Below are 21,045 nucleotides of genomic sequence, written 5' to 3' on the forward strand. Positions count from 1 at the left end.
ATTTATCTACCACGTCTGCTGGAAGTTTGTTCCAAGGATCTACTACTCTTTCAGTAAAATAATATTTTCTCATGTTCCTTTTGATCTTTCCCCCAACTAACTTCAGATTGTGTCCCCTTGTTCTTGTGTTCACTTTCCTATTAAAAACACTTCCCTCCTGGACCTTATTTAACCCTTTAATATATTTAAATGTTTCGATCATGTCCCCCCTTTTCCTTCTGTCCTCAGACTATATAGATTGAGTTCATTAAGTCTTTCCTGATACGTTTTATGCTTAAGACCTTCCACCATTCTTGTAGCCCGTCTTTGGACCCGTTCAATTTTGTCAATATCTTTTTGTAGGTGAGGTCTCCAGAACTGAACACAGTACTGTATTCCAAATGTGGTCTCACCAGCATTCTATATAGCGGGACCATAATCTCCCTCTTCCTGCTTGTTATACCTCTAGCTATGCAGCCAAGCATCCTACTTGCTTTCCCTACCGCCTGACTGCACTGTTCACCCATTTTGAGACTGTCAGAAATCACTACCCCTAAATCCTTTTCTTCTGAAGTATTTGCTAACACAGAACTGCCAATACAATACTCAGATTGAGGATTCCTTTTCCCCAAGTGCATTATTTTACATTTGCATGCCCGCACCCAGGAGTGCACCAGTAGCGCTGGCGACAGGCAGCCTTTATGGGGTGGGGTGGGGTGGGGTGGGGTGAGATATAGTAACTTGTGCTTGCAGCTAAGAAGGCAGCAACTGTGAACTCAGCCAGGCTAAGAATAGTGCACCAAAGGGAAGGCAGGCCTGGCTAATTAGCTCAGTTAGCCAGCTTTTAAACAAACCACCCTGGTCCTATTAAATATGGAACAAAGGTTAAGCATCTGTTTTCCAAGAGACGGTTAGCACATCACAGAGTGTACTGTGACAGGCCATATGATGCCATCGTTTTTAAATGGGATTTTCAAAACTAACTTTCGCAAATAAAAGCACGTTACTACTTCCAGCTGCACCATTGTATTAATTCCATTGTGCTAAAGGGCAGCAGCCATTATATCGAAAGTTTACACGTACCCATCATGATATCAAACAACAGGAGTTTTTATTGCACAAATACAGTATCCCATGGGTGCTAAGGTGCTAAGAGTCTTAAGACTCACCTATGTCGCCAGGTTTGGGGCAATTAGGTCTCAGCCCCCTAGCCAACAAAATGGGATATATATTGTATGATTGAACTGATATGATTGTTTTTAAATATTGGATATTTAGATTGTAATTTTAAATTAAATTAGATTTGCCGTTGTAGTGTATTGTTATATTATATGCTGTTAGCCTCCCCGACTCATCCAAGAAGGGTGACATACAAATCAAATCAAACAATCAATCAATCAATCAATCAGGATAGAAGATCTTGTCCCGACTGAATGAATGAATGTTTTAAATAAGGGTTTTCTTAAAATTGTTTTATCGCTTTATTGTTGTTTTATATTGGTGTTCGCTGCCCAGAGTTGGGCAGCCTACAAATCATAGATGGATGGATGGATGGATCCGCTGGCTGGGGAATTCTGGGAGTTGAAGTCCAAATATCTTCAAGTTGCTTTAGACAGCCACACTTTTTTCTAGCTTGCATAAACATATGAAAAAATAGAAGGCATGCGGAGAGGGGCGGCATACAAATCCAATAAATAATAATAATAATAATAATAATAATAATAATAATAATAATAATAATAATAATAATTTATTTATTTGTTGAAATTACATGCCGCCCCTCTCCGTGGACTCGGGGTGGCTTACAACATATCAATACAAAACACATTTTGGTATCATTTTGAAAGCACATAGAGCCCAACATGCAAAGGTTCCTCAAATTGAGTGTACACATTATGGGAAGTTCTTTTGTTTGGCTAGTCTGCCATCAATGTTTTCTTGAATTACCTACATTTAGCATCGCTAAAGACAACCCATGGGTGAACACTGAATAGCCCGACCACTGTGCAAGAGAAAGCGAACTTCTTTCTATTCTTTGTAAGCCATGGATAATTTTATCAGCCTCTTTTTCCCAATTATCTTTTTTCCCCTAAAGCAGGAAATCAAAAATGATTTAGCATTTTTAAGCAAAGAGATTGAGAAGTGAGATGACATAATTGACTTTATTTGAAGAGTGAGAACTCCTTCCTTCCTTCCTTCCTTCCTTCTATCCTTCCTTCCTTCCTTTCTTCTATCCTTCCATCCTTCCTTCCTTCCTTCCTTCCTTCTATCCTTCCTTCCTTCCGTCCTTCCGTCCTTCCTTTCTTCTATCCTTCCTTCCTTCCTTCTATCCTTCCTTCCTTCCGTCCTTCCTTTCTTCTATCCTTCCTTCCTTCCTTCTATCCTTCCTTCCTTCCTTCCTTTCTTCTATCCTTCCTTCCTTTCTTCTATCCTTCCTTCTCTCCTTCCTTCCGTCCTTCCTTTCTTCTATCCTTCCTTCCTTCCTTCCTTCCTTCCTTCCTTCCTTCCTTCCTTCCTTCCTTCCTTGTCTCCAGCCCTAGAATTCAGACAGCTGAATGTACAGACCGGTATTGATTTCAGCCCAACCTTTTCAGCATTCCATTATTGCTCATATGCAGCACAAAGGGAGCCCAGAAGCCCCAAGAGATGAATCAAAATTATCCTATCATCCTCAACACAGGTAAAAGACCAGAGGAGATGGTGGAAAGCTTTTATCTAACAAGAGGGGTTTTTTTAAATATTTAAATATTTTAAATTTGTCTGATTGCTTATGATTTGTTTTTACATGTTGTGAGCCGCCCCGAGTCTTCGGAGAGGGGCGGCATACAAATCTAAGTAATAAATAATAAATAAATAAATATATATCAAAGAAAGGAAAGAAAGAAAGAAAGGAAGGAAGGAAGGAAGGATAGGAGTGAAGATATAAGAATAAAATGCAAAACATCAATGGAGGATAGAGGAAGACTCTTAGAGTCCTGAAAATAAAGCAAAATCTTCTGTTTATTAGGAACAGAAGTACTGACAGCTCTTTAAATTCCACTGTCTTAAAGATTGGAGCCTCAAGGGATTGGATGTCAATAATATGATTTTTGGCTGCTGTTGATGCAATTTAAATGTACTCGTGCAACATGGTAAAACCCAAAGTTAAAAAGCGTCTTTGCTCTGTGCACGACCTACCAACTATAGCTTGATCACAACAACACCAAGCAAGCAAATGCTATAGCTATGGAATGGAATGAAAATAAATCTTTGGGCCTTTCCAAAGCATTAAGCTAAAATGCTATTCACCATCACTGACTCAGTTGAATATTAGATTAGATTAGATTTATTGGATTTATATGCCGCCCCTCTCCGTAGACTCGGGGTGGCTCACAACAATGGTAAAAAACAATACATAGTAACAAATCTAATATTTAGCAATCTAAATTACAGGTTAAAAATCCAAAAGAAACCCCAATATATAAAAAACAAGCACACAGTCGAATCATACACAAAAACTATATGAGCAAGGGAGAGATGTTTCAATTCCCCCGTGCCTGACGGCACAGGTGGGTTTTAAGGAGTTTCCGAAAGGCAAGGAGGGTGGGGGCAATCCTAATCACTGGGGGGAGCTGGTTCCAGAGGGTCGGAGCCACCACAGAGAAGGCTCTTCCCCTGGGTCCCGCCAGACGACATTGTTTAGTCAACGGGACCCGGAGAAGGCCCATTCTGTGGGACCTAACCGGTCGCTGGGATTCGTGCGGCAGAAGACGGTCCCGGAGATATTCTGGTCCGATGCCATGTAGGGCTTTATAGGTCATAACCAACACTATGAACTGTGACCGGAAACTGATCGGCAACCAGTGCAGACTGCGGAGTGTTCGAGTAACATGGGCATACTTAGAGAAGCCCATGATTGCTCTCGCAGCTGCATTCTGCACGATCTGAAGTTTCCGAACATTCTTCAAAGGTAGACCCATGTAGGGAGCATTACAGTAGTCGAGCGTCGAAGGTGATGAGGGCATGAGTGACTGTGAGCAGTGAGCCCCGATCCAGATAGGGCCGAAACTGGTGCACCAGGTGAACCTGGGCAAACGCCCCCCTCGCCACAGCTAGCCTTTCGTAAGCTCCTTAAAACCCACCTCTGTTGTCAGGCATGGGGGAATTGACATGTTCCTTCTCCCTAGGCTTATAAAATTTATGTATGGTACGCTAGTGTGTATGATTGGTTTTAACTTGTGGGGTTTTTAAAATTAATTTAAATATTGGATTTGTTGTACATTGTGTTGCTGCTGCTGTGAGCCGCCCCGAGTCTGCGGAGAGGGGCGGCATACAAATCTGATTAAACTTAAATTTAAACTTAAACTTAAAAGATGGTTCTCTAATGTGAGCTGTGGATCGAGGGGGACGCCCAAGTTGCGGATCCTCTCTGAGGGGGTCAATAATTCCCCCACCCAGGGTGATGGACAGACAGATGAAGTTGTCCTTTGGAGGCAAAACCACAGCCACTCCGTCTTATCCGGGTTGAGTTTGAGTCTGTTGACACCCATCCAGGCCCCAACAGCCTCCAGGCACCGGCACATCACATTAGATTGGCAAGTAGCCTGTTAGTCCACACACTTAGAGGTCTGCTTCTTTTAAATCTGTTCCAAGTCACTACCTGATGTTCTGACTATGCATGAGAACCATGTGATAGGCAACATGGTTAATTAAGACCTCTACTCTTACTGTGGTGAGTGGGGTAGATATCTGCCAATCACATTACCACTCCAGAAAAGGAATAGAGGATTTGAGGCAAATGTTCCAGACAAGAATTACAATGAGATCAATTCTTGATTGATCACATGACCTTGAGACACTGCAATCATCATACATATGAACCAATTTTAAGCATCTGAATTTTGATCACATGATCATGGGGATGCTGCAAAGGTCATAACTGCGAAAAATGGTCCTATGTCCTATTTGTCAGTGCCGTTGTAACTTTGAATGGTCACTTATGAACTATTATAAGTCTAGGACTACCTGTATTCTTTATCTTACTAGGCCACTCACCCCATCTTTCAGTATTTTTGTCAATAATCGCAAAGCAAGCTATTCCAAATTATGGCTGAGTAAAGGATACACTTCATTCTTTTGTGCAAATCCAAAAGTAAACACCCAATAGAATGCTGATTACATTAAAGCAAAAGAAAAGAGAAAGAGAGAACAAATAACATGTAGAGAAAAGGTGCACCGATTATGTACCATAAAATAGTTGTTGACTCGTAGTGACTACAGTAGAGAAAAAAAGCCCAGTGTTGTGAACATTTGCTGCCAAAGGAATATGGAGACAACTTACGCAAGGCCTTGCCCTTATTTGTAATTCTTTTTCTGCAAATTTCAACTGCAAATTGAAAGAGTTTGTGATTTCAAAAAGAGAATTGGGGAATAAATTACAGCAATTATCCACATTGACGGGGAAAATGACTACAGGGCCATTTTGATGAAAACTGGGTCATTCAATAAAGTTGCAAATCTGAGATGCAGACAACACAATGCAAAAGGATGACAATGCAAAAATTGTCATGGCAAGACAGGGGTCAACTCAGTCAGGCAGAGGTTGCTACTTACCGCCACTGCCAGAACAATGCACAATGCACAAGCAGCTTTGCGTCGCCAGTGTGCATGCTTACATGTCCCAGCGAGATTTCGCGTCTGCAAAATTTCACGAGAGGACGTGTGTGCATGAGATTTTGGTGACTTTCTTTTTGCTTCCGCGCATGTGCAGAAACAAAAGAATTGCCGAAATCTCTCTCATGTGCATGACCTCTCGCGAGATTTTGCTTCTTGTGCATGAACAGAAGCAAAATCTTGTTAGGGTGCGCTCGCACATACCGGCGACACAAAGCTGTGTGCGCAGCTCCATTTTTGCTACCAGTACACATTGTGACCCATGCCGTCTAGCAACCCAATACTGAACTTAGTGTCTACATTATTATTATTATTATTATTATTATTATTATTATTATTATTATTATCATTATCAGTACAACACAGCAAACGAGATCACTATGCTGGATTTCATATTTCATTACCAGTATTTCTTCCCAAGCACCTAGGATTGTGTGATGCAGCGGCGAATTATGTTTGCCGATCCCAGTAAAGCGGCCTTTTGCAATTGACAGATGGAGATTTTGTCAATTCCGATGGTTTTCAAATGTCTGCTGAGATCCTTTGGCACTACGCCCAGCGTGCCAAGTACCACTGGGACCACTTTCACTGGCTTATGCCAGAGTCGCTGCAGGTCGATTTTTAGATTATTATTATTATTATTATTATTATTATTATTATTATTATTATTATTTAGATTTAGATTTGTACGCCACCCCTCTCCGAGGACTCGGAGCGGCTCACAACAACAACATACAGTACAAATCTAATGATTAAAAACAGTTTAAAACTCATTAATATAAAAAACAGTCATACATCCCAAACAAACCATACATAAAATGGAACGGCCCGGGGGAATCAATTTCCCCATGCCTGACGGCAGAAGTGGGTTTTAAGGAGTTTGCGAAAGGTGAGGAGGGTGGGGGCAATCCTGATCTCCGGGGGGAGTTGGTTCCAGAGGGTCGGGGCCGCCACAGAGAAGGCTCTTCCCCTGGGGCCCACCAGAAGACATTGTTTTGTTGACGGGACCCGAAGAAGGCCAACTCTGAGATTGTCAGCTCTTAAGTAACCGTTTCTACATGAAAGCATCAATTGAAATTAATAAAATAATAATAACTATTAGGTCCAAATCACACAGTATTCAATAAGTCATGAATCCCAGTGGCCAATCAGGTCCCACAGAGTTGGCCTTCTCCAGGTCCCATCGACTAAACAATGCCGTCTGGTGGGACCATGGGGAAGAGCCTTCTCTGTGGGGCCCCGGCCCTCTGGAACCAACTTCGCAAGGAGATTTGAATTGCCCCTACTCTTCCCGCCTTCCACAAGATGTTGAAGACCTATCCATGTCGCCAGGCTTGGGGGGAATAATTATCTCTTCCCCCCACTACCACCTTTTTTCCCTGACTGTAATACATGAGAATGGTATGATTGTGCAGTAATGATGGTTTTTAATATCTATGGGTTTTAAATTTCGTTTTTAATTTATATTGGATTTGTACTCTGTGTATTGTATTATTGCTGTTGTGAGCCGCCCCGAGTCTTCGGAGAGGGGTGGCATGCAAATCTAATAAATAATAATAAATAATAATAAAGTCAATTTGCTACTTAATATAAGAAAGGGGGAACTGAGGGGAGAGAATCCCAATCTGTTAAAGTTTATTTGTAAAGTTACAGTGCTCTCAACACACTGGGAGATGATTTAATTTCTTAAAAGTAGATTATTAATTAAGAGTAAGGGTCCTCGTCCTTTGAGGATGAAATAATAACAGGCAGTCTTCCCTGAGTTTTAAAAATGCCAGTTTTCCCCATTTCTCTGGTAGGCACTGGGAGAGTTTGCTTGTTAATGAGGCGCCCATCTTTGAGAGAGAAAACTGACCACACTTTAAGCAGAGGAACTTCCTTCCAGCTGCAATTTTTTCTACATTTCTTTTTCCTTTCAAAACTTCATTATACACTTTATTTAGTATCCTGCTTCCAAAAGTGGACAACCATAAGTTTCCAGATGGTTATAATAAAATCATCTTTTTAAAAAAAAAATCCATAGCATCTATTAGTCAGAAGCTTCCTACACCCTGTGCAGCTACTAACGACAAAATATCTGCCTACTCTCTTTATTAAAAGATATTTTGTTTTATGGTGTGGGGTGTATTTAAAAAATAGATTGTCATATATAGCCATCTTCTCCTAAAATCAGAGCCTCACTCCATCTATAGAAGTTGAGTCCTAGTCTTTATATCTTGACCAAGGTAGTTGTTTGGTTTGATTTGAAACATTTGAATGTTTGCTTGTTTGTTTGTTTGTTTGTTTGTTTGTTTAATAATAATAATAATAATAATAATAATAATAATAATTTATTAGATTTGTATGCCGCCCCTCTCTGAAGACTCGGGGCAGCTCACAACAATAATAAAAACAATATTATAGCAAAACAAATCTAATATTAAAAAAGAAGCATATAAAACCCTATCATATTTAAAAACCAAACAACACATACATACCAAACATAAAATATTTATTTATTTATTTATTCAGTCAGTCAGTCAGTCAGCCCAATACAAATTGAAAGTTAAAGAGAATAAAAACATGTAGTAGTAAATATCAGGGGAAGGATAGAAGAAAAGATATGAGAATAGAATACGTCAATGAAGAATAGAATGGAATGTCACGAGCTTTGTCCTAATATTGATAGGTGGTTTTGGCTTAGCACAAGAGTGGCAATGTTGTGCTTCTAAGTTAATGGTTCTCAATCTGTGGTCCACAGATTGAGGTGACCAGATTGAGGTAGCCTTAATCTGTGGTCCACTCTGGATGGCCACATCGCATAGCTGATCCTGCAAAGGCCTGAAGAAATATTATGATTTAAAACTTGAATTAGGTTTTGGGGGGGTGTTCATTGCTATGATCCATAACCACAAAAGGTAAACAGTGATCCCTCGTTTATCGCGGGTGTTACGTTCCAGAACCACCTGCAATAAACAAAAATCCATGAAGTAGGGACAATAAGTAGGAAAGCCACTGAGGAAGAGGATGGTGAGCCTTCCGCTTCCCCCCCAGCTCCGCCACAGCCTCCCGACCCCCGGGCAGCCCTAGAATCCCAGCCGCCAAGGCCTTCCCCTCCCGTGCCCAGCCACTCACCCGCCGCCGGCTCCAGCAGACAACGTGAGCCCCTGACCGCACATGCGCACCTGTATAAAATATACTATATAAAAACCTGCGATGCACTGAAGCCGCAAAAAGTGAACCGTGAAGTGGTGAGGGAACACTGTATCAAGGGATTCTGCAGTGAGGAAAAGGTTGAGAATACACACACTATTCCTTCCTTCTCCTATTTTCCCACAATGAACCTACGAGCAGTAGCAGGCTGCTACCAGTACAGATAAGGATGCCACACCGGTAGTGAAAGTTGAGCTGCGTGCGCAGCTTCGCATCTCCTACGTCTGAGAAGATTTTGCTTCTGCGTATGCTCAGAAAACAAAATTTTGTGAAGGGGGCACGTGTGCGTGAGAGAGTTTGACCATTTTTTGCCTCTGCGCATGCGTGGAAACAAAAAAAATTGCCAAAGTTTTGTATGCATGCGCATTCCGTCATGAGATTTAGCTTTCCGTGCATGCCCAGAGGCAAAATATCGCTGGGATGTGCGCAGAAGAAGCAAATCTGTGCGCGCAATGCACTATTAGTGGTGGTAGCGGCAACCTGAGCCTGCCAATGAGGTAAAAATCACCCAGTTGGCTTACATGGTTCAGAAGGGCCTAAAAGTCACACTATATCTATCTATCTATCTATCTATCTATCTATCTATCTATCTATCTATCTATCTATCTATCTATCTATCTATCTACCTCTCTCTCTCTCCCTCCCTATCTCTCTATCTTTCTATCTATCTATCTATCTATCTATCTATCTATCTCCCTCTCTCTATCTTTCTATCTATCTATCTATCTATCTATCTCCCTCTCTCTATCTTTCTATCTATCTATCTATCTATCTATCTATCTCTCCCCCCCTCTATCTATCTATCTATCTATCTATCTATCTATCTATCTATCTATCTATCTACCTCTCTCTCTCTCCCTCCCTATCTATCTATCTATCTATCTATCTCCCTCTCTCTATCTTTCTATCTATCTATCTATCTATCTATCTATCTATCTATCTATCTCCCTCTCTCTATCTTTCTATCTATCTATCTATCTATCTATCTATCTCTCCCCCCCCTCTCTCTCTCTCTATCTATCTATCTATCTATCTATCTATCTATCTATCTCTATCTATCTATCTATCTATCTATCTATCTATCTATCTATCTATCTATCTATCTATCTATCTATCTATCTATCTATTAGATTTGTATGCCGCCCCTCTATGTAGACTCGGGGCGGCTCACAGCATACAATGAAACAATTCATAACAAATCTAATAAATTTAAAAAAACTTTTAAAAAACCCATTATTAAAATAGACATACGCACAAACATACCATACATAAATTGTATAGGTCCGGGGGGGGGTGTGCCTCAATTCCCCCATGCCTAACGGCAGAGGTAAGTTTTAAGGAGTTTACGAAAGGCAAGTAGGGTGGGGGCAGTTCTAATCTCCGGAGGGAGCTGGTTCCAGAGAGTCGGTGCCGCCACAGAGAAGGCTCTTCCCCTGGGACCCGCCAGATGACATTGTTTAGTCGACGGGACCTGGAGAAGGCCAACTCTGTGGGACCTAATTGGTCGCTGGGATTCGTGCGGCAGAAGGCGGTCCCGGAGATATTCTGGTCTGATGCCATGAAGGGCTTTATAGGTCAAAACCAACACTTTGAATTGTGACTGGAAATTGATCAGCAACCAATGCAGACTGCGGAGTGTTGGTGTGACATGGGCATACCTTTTCTTTCTAGCCTTGGTGCTTTATGCTTTGCTGTTATATTTTGAACAGCTTTAATTACATAGTTTGTAGAGTGAGTGCCATGCTAAGTAGCCCAGACCATGATTCATTGAATAAATCATAATTAAATCAAAATTATCGCACTGTACGAACCCAGGCAGAGTTTTCTTCAACTGGCAGGCTATTCGGATAATTACTGGTAACTCCTGGTTTTTAATTGCAGGTGATATGGATTAAATTTGGGGTCATCTATATGTAAATTAAATCTGCTGCCTTTAAGCTCTGGGCCTTTCATGAGAAAGCGACTGGGGACCCTCCCATTAAAGACACAAAGGAATGAAGCTTCTATTTTTTCTTCCCAAACTGCACAAATTTGTGAACTTCCCAACCATATTCCTCCCATGTCGCCTTCTTTTCATAAACTGAAATTCACTAATACTTTAATCTTCCCTCACAGGCAAATGAAAGTTATCCTCCTTCAGCCCTGAATAATTTATAATTTAAAGTATAGAAAAAAGCCAGACTGTTTAATATCTCACAAGCAGGCATTGCATAGTGGTTAAGATATTGGGCTTATATTAGGAGACCTGAGTTTAAATTCCCATTTACTACAGTGACTGCATCACTGAAATAGTTTTACAGCTGTTTCAATTGTGCACCTACGATTCAGTTTCTATTCAAGATACTATGCTAACCCAACAAATGGATTGGAGCAGTAATTCTGTTTCGTGTATTGGGGGAAATCAGCTGTTCTATCTCCATCCAACTTATTTCACAGGGCATTTGTTGGGAAATAAATAGAAAGGGACTCCCCACCCATGTAAGGTACCTTACAAGAATGGAGGGATAGTAATAAAAACATGCAGAATTGCTCTACAGGTAGTCCTTGAGTTACCACAGTTCATTTGAAGTTGCACAGACTGTTCAAAGTTACAATCCTATTGGTCAGGTGGTAGGAAAAGCAAGTAGAATGCTTGGCTGCATAGCTAGAGGTATAACAAGCAGGAAGAGGGAAATTGTGATCGCGCTATACAGAGCACTGGTGAGACCACATTTGGAATACTGTGTTCAGTTTTGGAGACCTCACCTACAAAAAGATATGGACAAAGACGGGCTACAAGAATGGTGGAAGGTCTTAAGCATAAAACGTATCAGGAAAGACTTAATGAACTCAAGCTGTATAGTCTGCAGCAGTGTTTCCCAACCTTGGCCACTTGAAGATATCTGGACTTCAACTCCCAGAATTCCCCAGCCAGCATACCCTCTGGAATCAACTCCCCCCGCCCCCCGGAGATCAGGACTGCCTCCACCCTCCTCGCCTTTTGCAAACTTGTTAAAACCCACCTCTGTTGATTCCCCCGGGGCTGTTCCATTTTATGTGTGGTTTGTTTGGGATGTACAGTATGACTGTTTTTTATGTTAATGTGTTTTAAACTGTTTTTTAATCATTAGATTTGTACTGTATTTGTTGTTGTGAGCCGCTGCGAATCTCCGGAGAGAGGCGGCATACAAATCTAATATATTATTATTATCATTGTTGTTATTATTATTATTATTATTATTATTATTATTATTAATTAGATTTGTAGGCCGCCTCTCTCCGGAGACTCGGAGCAGCTCACAACAACAAATACAGTACAAATCTAATGATTAAAAAACAGTTTAAAACGCATTAACATAAAAACCAGTCATACATCCCAAACAAACCATACATAAAATGGAACGGCCCCAGGGGAATCAACAGAGGTAGGTTTTAACAAGTTTGCAAAAGGCGAGGACCGGGGGGGCGGGGGGAGTTGATTCCAGAGGGTATGCTGGCTGGGGAATTCTGGGAGTTGAAGTCCAGATATCTTCAAGTGGCCAAGGTTGGGAAACACTGCTCCAGACTATACAGCTTGAGTTCATTAAGTCTTTCCCAGAGGTGGGTTTTAAGAAGAGGAGGGTGGAGACAGTCCTGATCTGGGGGGGGGGGGGGAGGGAGTTGATTCCAGAGGGTATAATATAAGTCTATCCATCTTAAACAAGCCAAGATTTGATTGTTTTCATCAAGTCTATCCATCTTAAACAAGCCAAGACGGCTGCTCTAGAGAAAGCAAGCAGCCACTAACAGCCACTGATTAAGCACAAATCTACCCAGCCTCTTTTAAAAATTGCCAATATACAGATGAAACCCACAGTTTATCTGTATATTTTGTAAGTAAAACTTTCTTTTAATCAGTGCTCAATCTCCCAGAATCTTGTTCTAATGGCTTCAACAAGTACTAACATTGTGATAGAAGGAGAAAAACTCTGCCTCTTATTTTTTCACACTAAGCGTTAGTTTTTGTATAACCTGCCATGCCCTCTTGTGTGTATTTGTAAGGGCTTTAAAGTCCACACTGACTCCTGGTGACTGCCCTAGTCAAATCCCTGCGGTGTTCTAGCAAGACCTTTTGGGAAGTTGTTTCTCATTGCCTCCTTCCTAGAATTGAGAGAGAAAGACTGGCTCAAATTCACCCAGTTCACATTGTACTACCTAAGGCAGGATTAGAACTCACAGGTTTTCTGGTTTCTAGCTCGAGGTCTTAACCATTGCCCAAAATAGTGCTTATCTGTTTACTTTCCAGTCAGCCCATAACCATTTTTTCTATGTAGCTCATTTTTCAAGTGAAATTTCATATTTGCATTCTGAAGCAGAGAATTGTTTTTAATTTTCCAATTTATGTATAATCTCATGTGTTGTTGCCCCTGTTAAACTACCATACAGGCATCTCTTGTACATTCAGCAGCAAAACCAAAAGTGAATGATTCATTATTATTTTTCTGCAATTTCCACTTTTAAAGCTTCCGGTTACTCAGATTCTTTCTTCAAATATAATTAAATGGGGTTTTTAAAATTGTCTTAACTATCTTTCGTATAGGGCTACCAGTATATTATCTTGTATCTTTACTGACAGTTTATATTGCTTTTGCCAAAATTTGTAGGGGTTTTGAACTCATCTGGGAAAATTCCCATTATTTAAAGGAAGATTTCTTCTTTCTAATAGCTTCTTGGATTTTTATATGGTACCTCTCCAGATCTAAAGTGCATATTCCAGAGTGCAGAAGCATTCTGGATTTAATTCCAAATACCGTATATACTCGAGTATAAGCCGACCCGAGTATAAGCCGAGGCACCAATTTTTGCCACAAAAACTGGGAAAACGTATTGACCCGAGTATAAGCCGAGGTTAGAAAATGCAGTGGCTACTGGTAACTTATAAAAATGGAAAACAATAAAATTACATTAATTGAGACATGTTTTAGAATATTTATTTTAAAGAAAACCAGTAAACTAGCTCTGTAAATTTAAAAGAGGGTAAACAAATTAACAATATTAACAATAAATTAAAAAGTAAAAAAAGTAGCTCGATCAGGAACAAAGCTAAAACCTAAGAGTTAAAATCCTTCAAAACTGGATTCCTTCTCATCATTAATTGGATTTACATTATTGTTCTGTTTTTATATATGCTGTGAGCCACCCTGAGTCCTTGGAGAGGGATTGCATACAAATCCAATTAAATAAATAAACAAACAAACAAACAAATAAGTATATCCAAAGAAGAGCTTCAGCATTAGCTGCTGTGAGGTTATCAGCATAGAAAACCAAATAGATAGATAGATAGATAGATAGATAGATAGATAGATAGATAGATAGATAGATAGATAGAGATAGATATAGATAGAAAGATAGACAGACAGACAGACAGACAGACAGAAAAATAGATAGATAGATAGATAGATAGATAGATAGATAGATAGAAATAGATAGATAGATAGATAGATAGATAGATAGATATAGATAGAAAGATAGTCAGACAGACAGACAGAAAAATAGATAGATAGATAGATAGATAGAAATAGATAGATAGATAGATAGATAGATAGATAGATAGATATAGATAGAAAGATAGACAGACAGACAGATAGAAAAATAGATAGATAGATAGATAGATAGATATAGATAGAAAGATAGACAGACAGACAGACAGACAGATAGAAAAATAGATAGATAGATAGATAGATAGATAGAAATAGATACAGATAGATAGATAGATAGATAGATAGATAGAAAGAAAAATAGTTAGATAGAAAAATAGATAGATAGAAATAGATACAGATAGATAGATAGATGATAGATAGATAGATAGAAATAGATACAGATAGATAGATAGATAGAAAAATAGATAGATAGAAAGATAGACAGATAGAAAAAGAATTCCTGTCTAGCTCTGCCTCATAACACATTATTAGATCCTATCCAAGCAAGGACAGCAACTACCACAAAATACCATTTTTTAAACAGTTTAAATCCTTTCAAAGGAGGGGGAGGAGAATCTGACAGCAGGGGGCCTTTTTAATCCGACTCACCATTGCAAATGGCTGCCTTCTTTGCTTGAGCTAGGGAGAGGAACTACGGTGTGCCAGAGGGGACAAAAGCTGGTGCCTCCTCGCTCTGGCTCAAGCAATGGCGCCCTCGTGTGGTGACTTTGTCAATGACCCGAGTATAAGCCGAGGCTGTGTTTTTCAGCCCATTTTTGGGGCTAAAAAACTCGGCTTATACTCGAGTATATACGGTATGTGCTTTAGTATCTGAATTGAAATTAGTCCATAACTCTTTAAAGGAACCACATTTTGCTCTGCATCATATGGCTGCCCTCTAAAGCTACTACATGATCCTAGGAAATGATACAACGCTTTGGATGGTCATTAAAGAGGGATCCAACTTAGAACCATGGAGAAATCTCCTGGTCGTGAGAACACCTAACCCAGTGTTTCCCAACCTTGGCAACTTGAAGATATTTGGACTTCAACTTCCAGAATTCCCCATCCAGCACTCGCTGTTTGGGGAATTCTGGGAGTTGAAGTCCAAATATCTTCAAGTTGCCAAGGTTGGGAAACACTGACCTAACTAGACTTACCTCCTGAAGTTGTGGGTTCTCCATCTCTGGAGGTTTTAAAGAAGAGACTGGGCAGCCCTTTCTCTGGAATGATATCAAGTCTCATGTTTGAGCAAGGGGGTTGAACTAGAAGACCTCCAAGGTCCCTTCTGACTCTATAATTCTATGTTCTGTGTTTAAAAAGTTGTGGACAGAGGCCACAATATATGCCAATGATGGTGAACCTTTTTTCCCCTGGGTGCCAAAATTATGCACATGTTCACATGTGCGCATAGCCATATCCATAATCTAAACCCCCCCAAACACACACCCATGCTCCCCCATTTCCTGACTTCCGGTAGGCCCAGTAGCCCCATTTTTCGCCCTCCCCAGGCTCCAGAAGTTTTCTTGGAGCCTGGGGAGGGCGAAAAACCAGAGGGTTTTTTGGAGCTTGGGAAAAGCAAAAACGCCCTCCCCTGATCCCCTGGAGGCCCTCCGGAGGGTGAAAATGCCCTCCCAGAGCATCTGTGCACGTCCATGTGAGTCAAAAATTTATTTATTTATTTATTATTTAGATTTGTATGCCGCCCCTCTCCGCAGACTCGGGGCGGCTCACAACAAAGTGAAACAATTTACAAAAAAATCTAAATTACAGTTTAAAAATATGTTTAAAACCCCATTTTCTAAAACATACATACATACAGACATACCATTCATAAATTGTATATGCCCGGGGGAGATGTCTCAGTTCCCCCATGCCTGACGACAAAGGTGGGTCTTAAGGAGCTTACAAAAGGCAAGGAGAGTAGGGGCAGTTCTAATCTCCGGGGGGAGTTGGTTCCAGAGGGTCAGGGCCGCCACAGAGAAGGCTCTTCCCCTGGGGCCCGCCAACCAACATTGTTTAGTTGACAGGACCCGGAGAAGGCCCACTCTGTGGGACCTAATTGGTCGCTGGGATTCGTGCGGCAGCAGGCAGTCTCGGAGATATTCTGCTCCAGTGCCATGAAGGACTTTAAAGGTCATAACCAACACTTTGAATTGTGACCGGAAATTGATTGGCAACCAATGCAACCAATCAGTTGGAACCTGCTGGAGCTGAACTAGGGCAATGACTCGCATACCAGCAGATATGGCTCCGCATGCAACCTGTGGCATCTGTGCCATAAGTTCGCCATCATGGATGGATGCTATACTCTTGACATTTTCAACTACTATAGATAGACTGTTTTACTGTTGTATAGATCTTAGCAGGAATATTTTCCTTCTATTTAAATAAAATCTAAGTAAGCTGCTCCTGACACCTGTTACTTCTGATCCTAGTTTCTATAGCCATAAAAAAGAGTTCTTGACACTTCTTCCTGTTACTTCTCTTCTTGTTCTTGAACCCAATTATCATGTCTGCCTTCATTTCTTTTTTTCCATACTGAACATTCCGAACCTCATTCCACAATTGTATTTGCTCACTTAGATAGAAGCACCTTCTATGTTCATGTAGGCTTGGTTACATAATCAAACATCAAGGGGCATCAACTTCAGACACTTAGGTAGCAAACAGAATTGTAACAATTACATAACAATTTATCTTTATCATCATCCAATCAAAAAATAACATTCCAAAATGCATTCCCCTTTCATTCCAAAAGTTACATAATTTTTAAAAATCAACCCATTAGATTTATGAATAAGTCAATCCCCTAGATTGTCTGCTAGCGAAGTACAGTAAATTTCATGGTTTAAAACATTCTTGGTTAGACTAACCAGCAATGAAGTTATCGGTATGAATGCACAATAGTAATATTCCATATATGTTCAGGTTTTCCAATCCTCTATTAAGCCATACCAGTGTTTTCAAGAGAACAGGGTCTGAACAAAATAAAGATAATAAAACAGGTTTTTTTGGGGGGGTGGGATGAAACACCATGCTTTTTGTGCAGTTTTGATATTGGCAAATACTTCAGAAGAAAAGGATTTAGGGGTAGTGATTTCTGACAGTCTCAAAATGGGTGAACAGTGCAGTCAGGTGGTAGGGAAAGCAAGTAGGATGCTTGGCTGCATAGCTAGAGGTACAACAAGCAGGAAGAGGGAGATTATGATCCCGCTGTATAGAATGCTGGTGAGACCACATTTGGAATACTGTGTTCAGTTCTGGAGACCTCACCTACAAAAAGATATTGAAAAAATTGAACGGGTCCAAAGACGGGCTACAAGAATGGTGGAAGGTCTTAAGCATAAAACGTATCAGGAAAGACAATGAACTCAATCTGTATAGTCTGGAGGACAGAAGGAAAAGGGGGGACATGATCGAAACATTTAAATACTGTATATAAAAGGGTTAAATAAGGTCCAGGAGGGAAGTGTTTCAATAGGGAAGTGAACACAAGAATAAGGGGACACAATCTGAAGTTAGTTGGGGGAAAGATCAAAAGCAACATGAGAAAATATTATTTTACTGAAAGAGTAGTAGATCCTTGGAACAAACTTCCAGCAGATGTGGTAGATAAATCCACAGTGACTGAATTTAAACATGCCTGGGATAAACATATATCCATCCAAAGATAAAATACAGAAAATAGTATAAGGGCAGACTAGATGGACCATGAGGTCTTTTTCTGCCGTCAGACTTCTATGTTTCTATGTTTCTATGATAGTACACAATGGTGGTACCCATCAGAGTCTGCTGGGAATTGCAGTTGTTAAGAGAATCACACATTCATGAAACAAATTTGGCTTCCCTCACTGACTTTGCTTGTTGGAAGCCAGCTGGGAAAAATCGGAAATTGTGACCTCAGGATGCTGCAACCATTTATAAATACATGCTGGTTTTCAAGCATGCAAATTTGGATTCAATGGCCAAGGGAGTCTTAAGTACAAGGCAGTAAATCCCATTTTTTTTCCGGGTGCATTTGCAACAACAGCACTATTGTTAACTTTGAAACAGGTATGAAAGGACTGGTTGTTAATTCAAGGGCTAAGAACTAACTCTGAGGCCCATGAATGGCTAATGTGGATTATTGAGTTTTTAAGATTTGGGTTTTTAAAAGATTTTTAGAATTTTAACATTAGATTTCTACACAGTGTAATTTGTATTTTTGTATTTATCTCTGTTGTAAACCACCCCGAGTCAATTGAGAAGAAATCTAATGAATAAATACGGTGAATAAATGGCTTAGTTTGTGCATCCTCTCCCTTGCCTCATTCTACTTCTCTTCCTCTTTAGAACTTTGTTCATTCGACAGCCATCATTAATGAACGGAACCTTGTTTCCGCCTAATTTTTTTCAAGCTTCTCATCCCCAGCTAAAGCCCTCAAATCAGCGGGCTAGGTTAATACAGTAGGGTAGGCTATTTTACAGTTTTGAAGGGTGGGCAAATCCTCAAATTTCTCACCATTCCTATCGCCCATTTCATCCCACTTGTTGCTTGTATCCTTAGGATTTTCATTAATATTGATTGTTTCTTCATTGCTTATTTGACCCCTATGATAATCATTAAGCGTTACTGTATACCCCATGATTCTTGACAAATGTATATTTTCTTTTATGTACACTGAGAGCATATGCACCAAAGACAAATCCCTTGCATGTGCAATCACACTTGGCCAATAAAATTATTCTATTCTATTCTGTTTTGTTCTGTTCTGTCCTGTCCAAATGTCTCTTTATGTTTTTCTTGCATCACGGATATAAACTCCACTATTTCAATGATCACTTTCTTCTCTATTACTCCCAATGTTTTTCTAATCCGTTTTCATGTATATTGATATGTTATTTCGACTCATTATGTACTAGACAAAACAAATAAAAATAAAATAAAGAAATCCTATCCAGGCCAGGGTGGATAAATTGGTGGTGGGAATCACATCCCAACCCCCAATTTAATCCACCCAGAAATCCACCCTTTCAGTCACAGGTCTTCTTCCTCCGCTTCCTCCATCCCTTCGTCATCTCTCCATCCCACACTTCCCAACTCACCACCATCACCATCACCACCACCACCGTCTGCCACAGACTTTCCCACCCCCGCCTCCCGCACAGGCAAAGACAAGGCACCGGCTGGAAAAGATGCCGAAGGGGGAGGGAGGGAAGGAAGGAAGGAAGGATAGAAGAAAGGAAGGATAGAAGGAAGGAAGGATAGAAGGAAGGAAGGAAGAAAGGAAGGAAGGATAGAAGGAAGGAAGGAAGGAAGGAAGGAAAGAAGGAAGGATAGAAGAAAGGAAGGAAGGAAGGAAGGATAGAAGAAAGGAAGGAAGGATAGAAGGAAGGAAGGAAGGATAGAAGGAAGGAAGGAAGGATAGAAGGAAGGAAGGATAGAAGGAAGGAAGGAAGGAAGGAAGGATAGAAGGAAGGAAGGAAGGAAGGAAGGATAGAAGAAAGGAAGGAAGGATAGAAGAAAGGAAGGATAGAAGAAAGGAAGGAAGGATAGAAGGAAGGAAGGAAGGATAGAAGAAAGGAAGGAAGGATAGAAGAAAGGAAGGAAGGATAGAAGGAAGGAAGGATAGAAGAAAGGAAGGAAGGATAGAAGGAAGGAAGGATAGAAGGAAGGAAGGAAGGATAGAAGAAAGGAAGGAAGGAAGGATAGAAGAAAGGAAGGAAGGAAGGATAGAAGAAAGGAAGGAAGGATAGAAGGAAGGAAGGATAGAAGAAAGGAAGGATAGAAGAAAGGAAGGAAGAAAGGAAGGAAAGAAGGAAGGAAGGATAGAAGGAAGGAAGGAAGGATAGAAGGAAGGAAGGAAGGAAGGAAGGATAGAAGGAAGAAAGGAAGGAAGGAAGGAAGGATAGAAGAAAGGATAGAACAAAGGATAGAAGAAATGAAGGAAGGATAGAAGAAAGGAAGGAAGGATGGAAGAAAGAAAGGAAGGAAGGAAAAAAGGAAGGAAGGATAGAAGGAAGGAAGGAAGGAAGGAGGGAGGGAGGGAGGGAATGAAGGAAGGCCACCACCCTGTTGACTCCCAATGGAGCATCCTTTCTCCCGCCGCTGGAGATGATACAGGCGCACCCAGATAAAAGGAGATGGTGACTACCGCCGCGCCTTCCCCGCCAGTCCATCTTCCCATTGACGGGGCGTCACTCCGGGTACCGGAGCAAAGCGGCCGTCGGGGAGAGAGCAAGGCGAGCGACAGAACCGCCTGTTGCCGCGGCGCGTCTGGCCGCCTCCCTCCTTCCCCTCCTCGGAGACACCTTCCAGGCGCTCAGATCCTGAATCACTCACCGTGCGCAGCTCCTGCGTCCGATCCTTCATGGCGCTCGCTTCTCCTGGGGCTGCGCCGCTCGGCTCTCCGGCAACCGGGAGGGCGATCGGTGGGGGTGGGGGGGGTGAAGGGAGGAGCGGAGAGGGGGCGGGAGGCGGCACATGCGCCCGGTGGCTGGCGCGTCGGAGGCGGCAGCCCCGCCCTTCCCCGCCCACTCGACGGGACTGCGGGCGGCCGCGAAGTTCCTGCGGTGGGTGTGCGTGTTTGTTTATTTATTTATTTTGTCCAATACACAATGATGGTTATAGAGAGGATATACAGTTCTCGTAGTAAAATATATCAGAGAAAGAATAGAAGAGATATAGGAATAAAATATAGGAATAAAGATATAAGATATAGGAATAAGATATAGGAATAAAATATATCAGAGAAAGAATAGAAAATATATAGGAATAAAATATAGGAATAAAGATATAGGA

At 41.0% G+C, this 21,045-nt stretch overlaps 1 protein-coding gene across 1 annotated transcript in view; it reads right to left on the minus strand.

Annotated features, from left to right (window-relative positions):
- The window catches only part of STX1A (syntaxin 1A), a 114,814-nt gene extending 94,165 nt beyond the window's left edge, over window positions 1–20,649 (minus strand). Inside the window, exon 1 of the mRNA XM_070742137.1 lies at window positions 20,587–20,649. Within this exon, the coding sequence (XP_070598238.1) occupies window positions 20,587–20,616 (30 nt within the window). The 5' untranslated portion in view covers window positions 20,617–20,649. The remainder of the gene's footprint in view (window positions 1–20,586) is intronic.
- Window positions 20,650–21,045: the final 396 nt, after the last annotated feature.

The sequence above is a fragment of the Erythrolamprus reginae genome, chromosome 1 (assembly GCF_031021105.1).
Source record: "Erythrolamprus reginae isolate rEryReg1 chromosome 1, rEryReg1.hap1, whole genome shotgun sequence".
In the NCBI taxonomy this organism is placed as follows: Eukaryota; Metazoa; Chordata; class Lepidosauria; order Squamata; family Dipsadidae; genus Erythrolamprus; species Erythrolamprus reginae.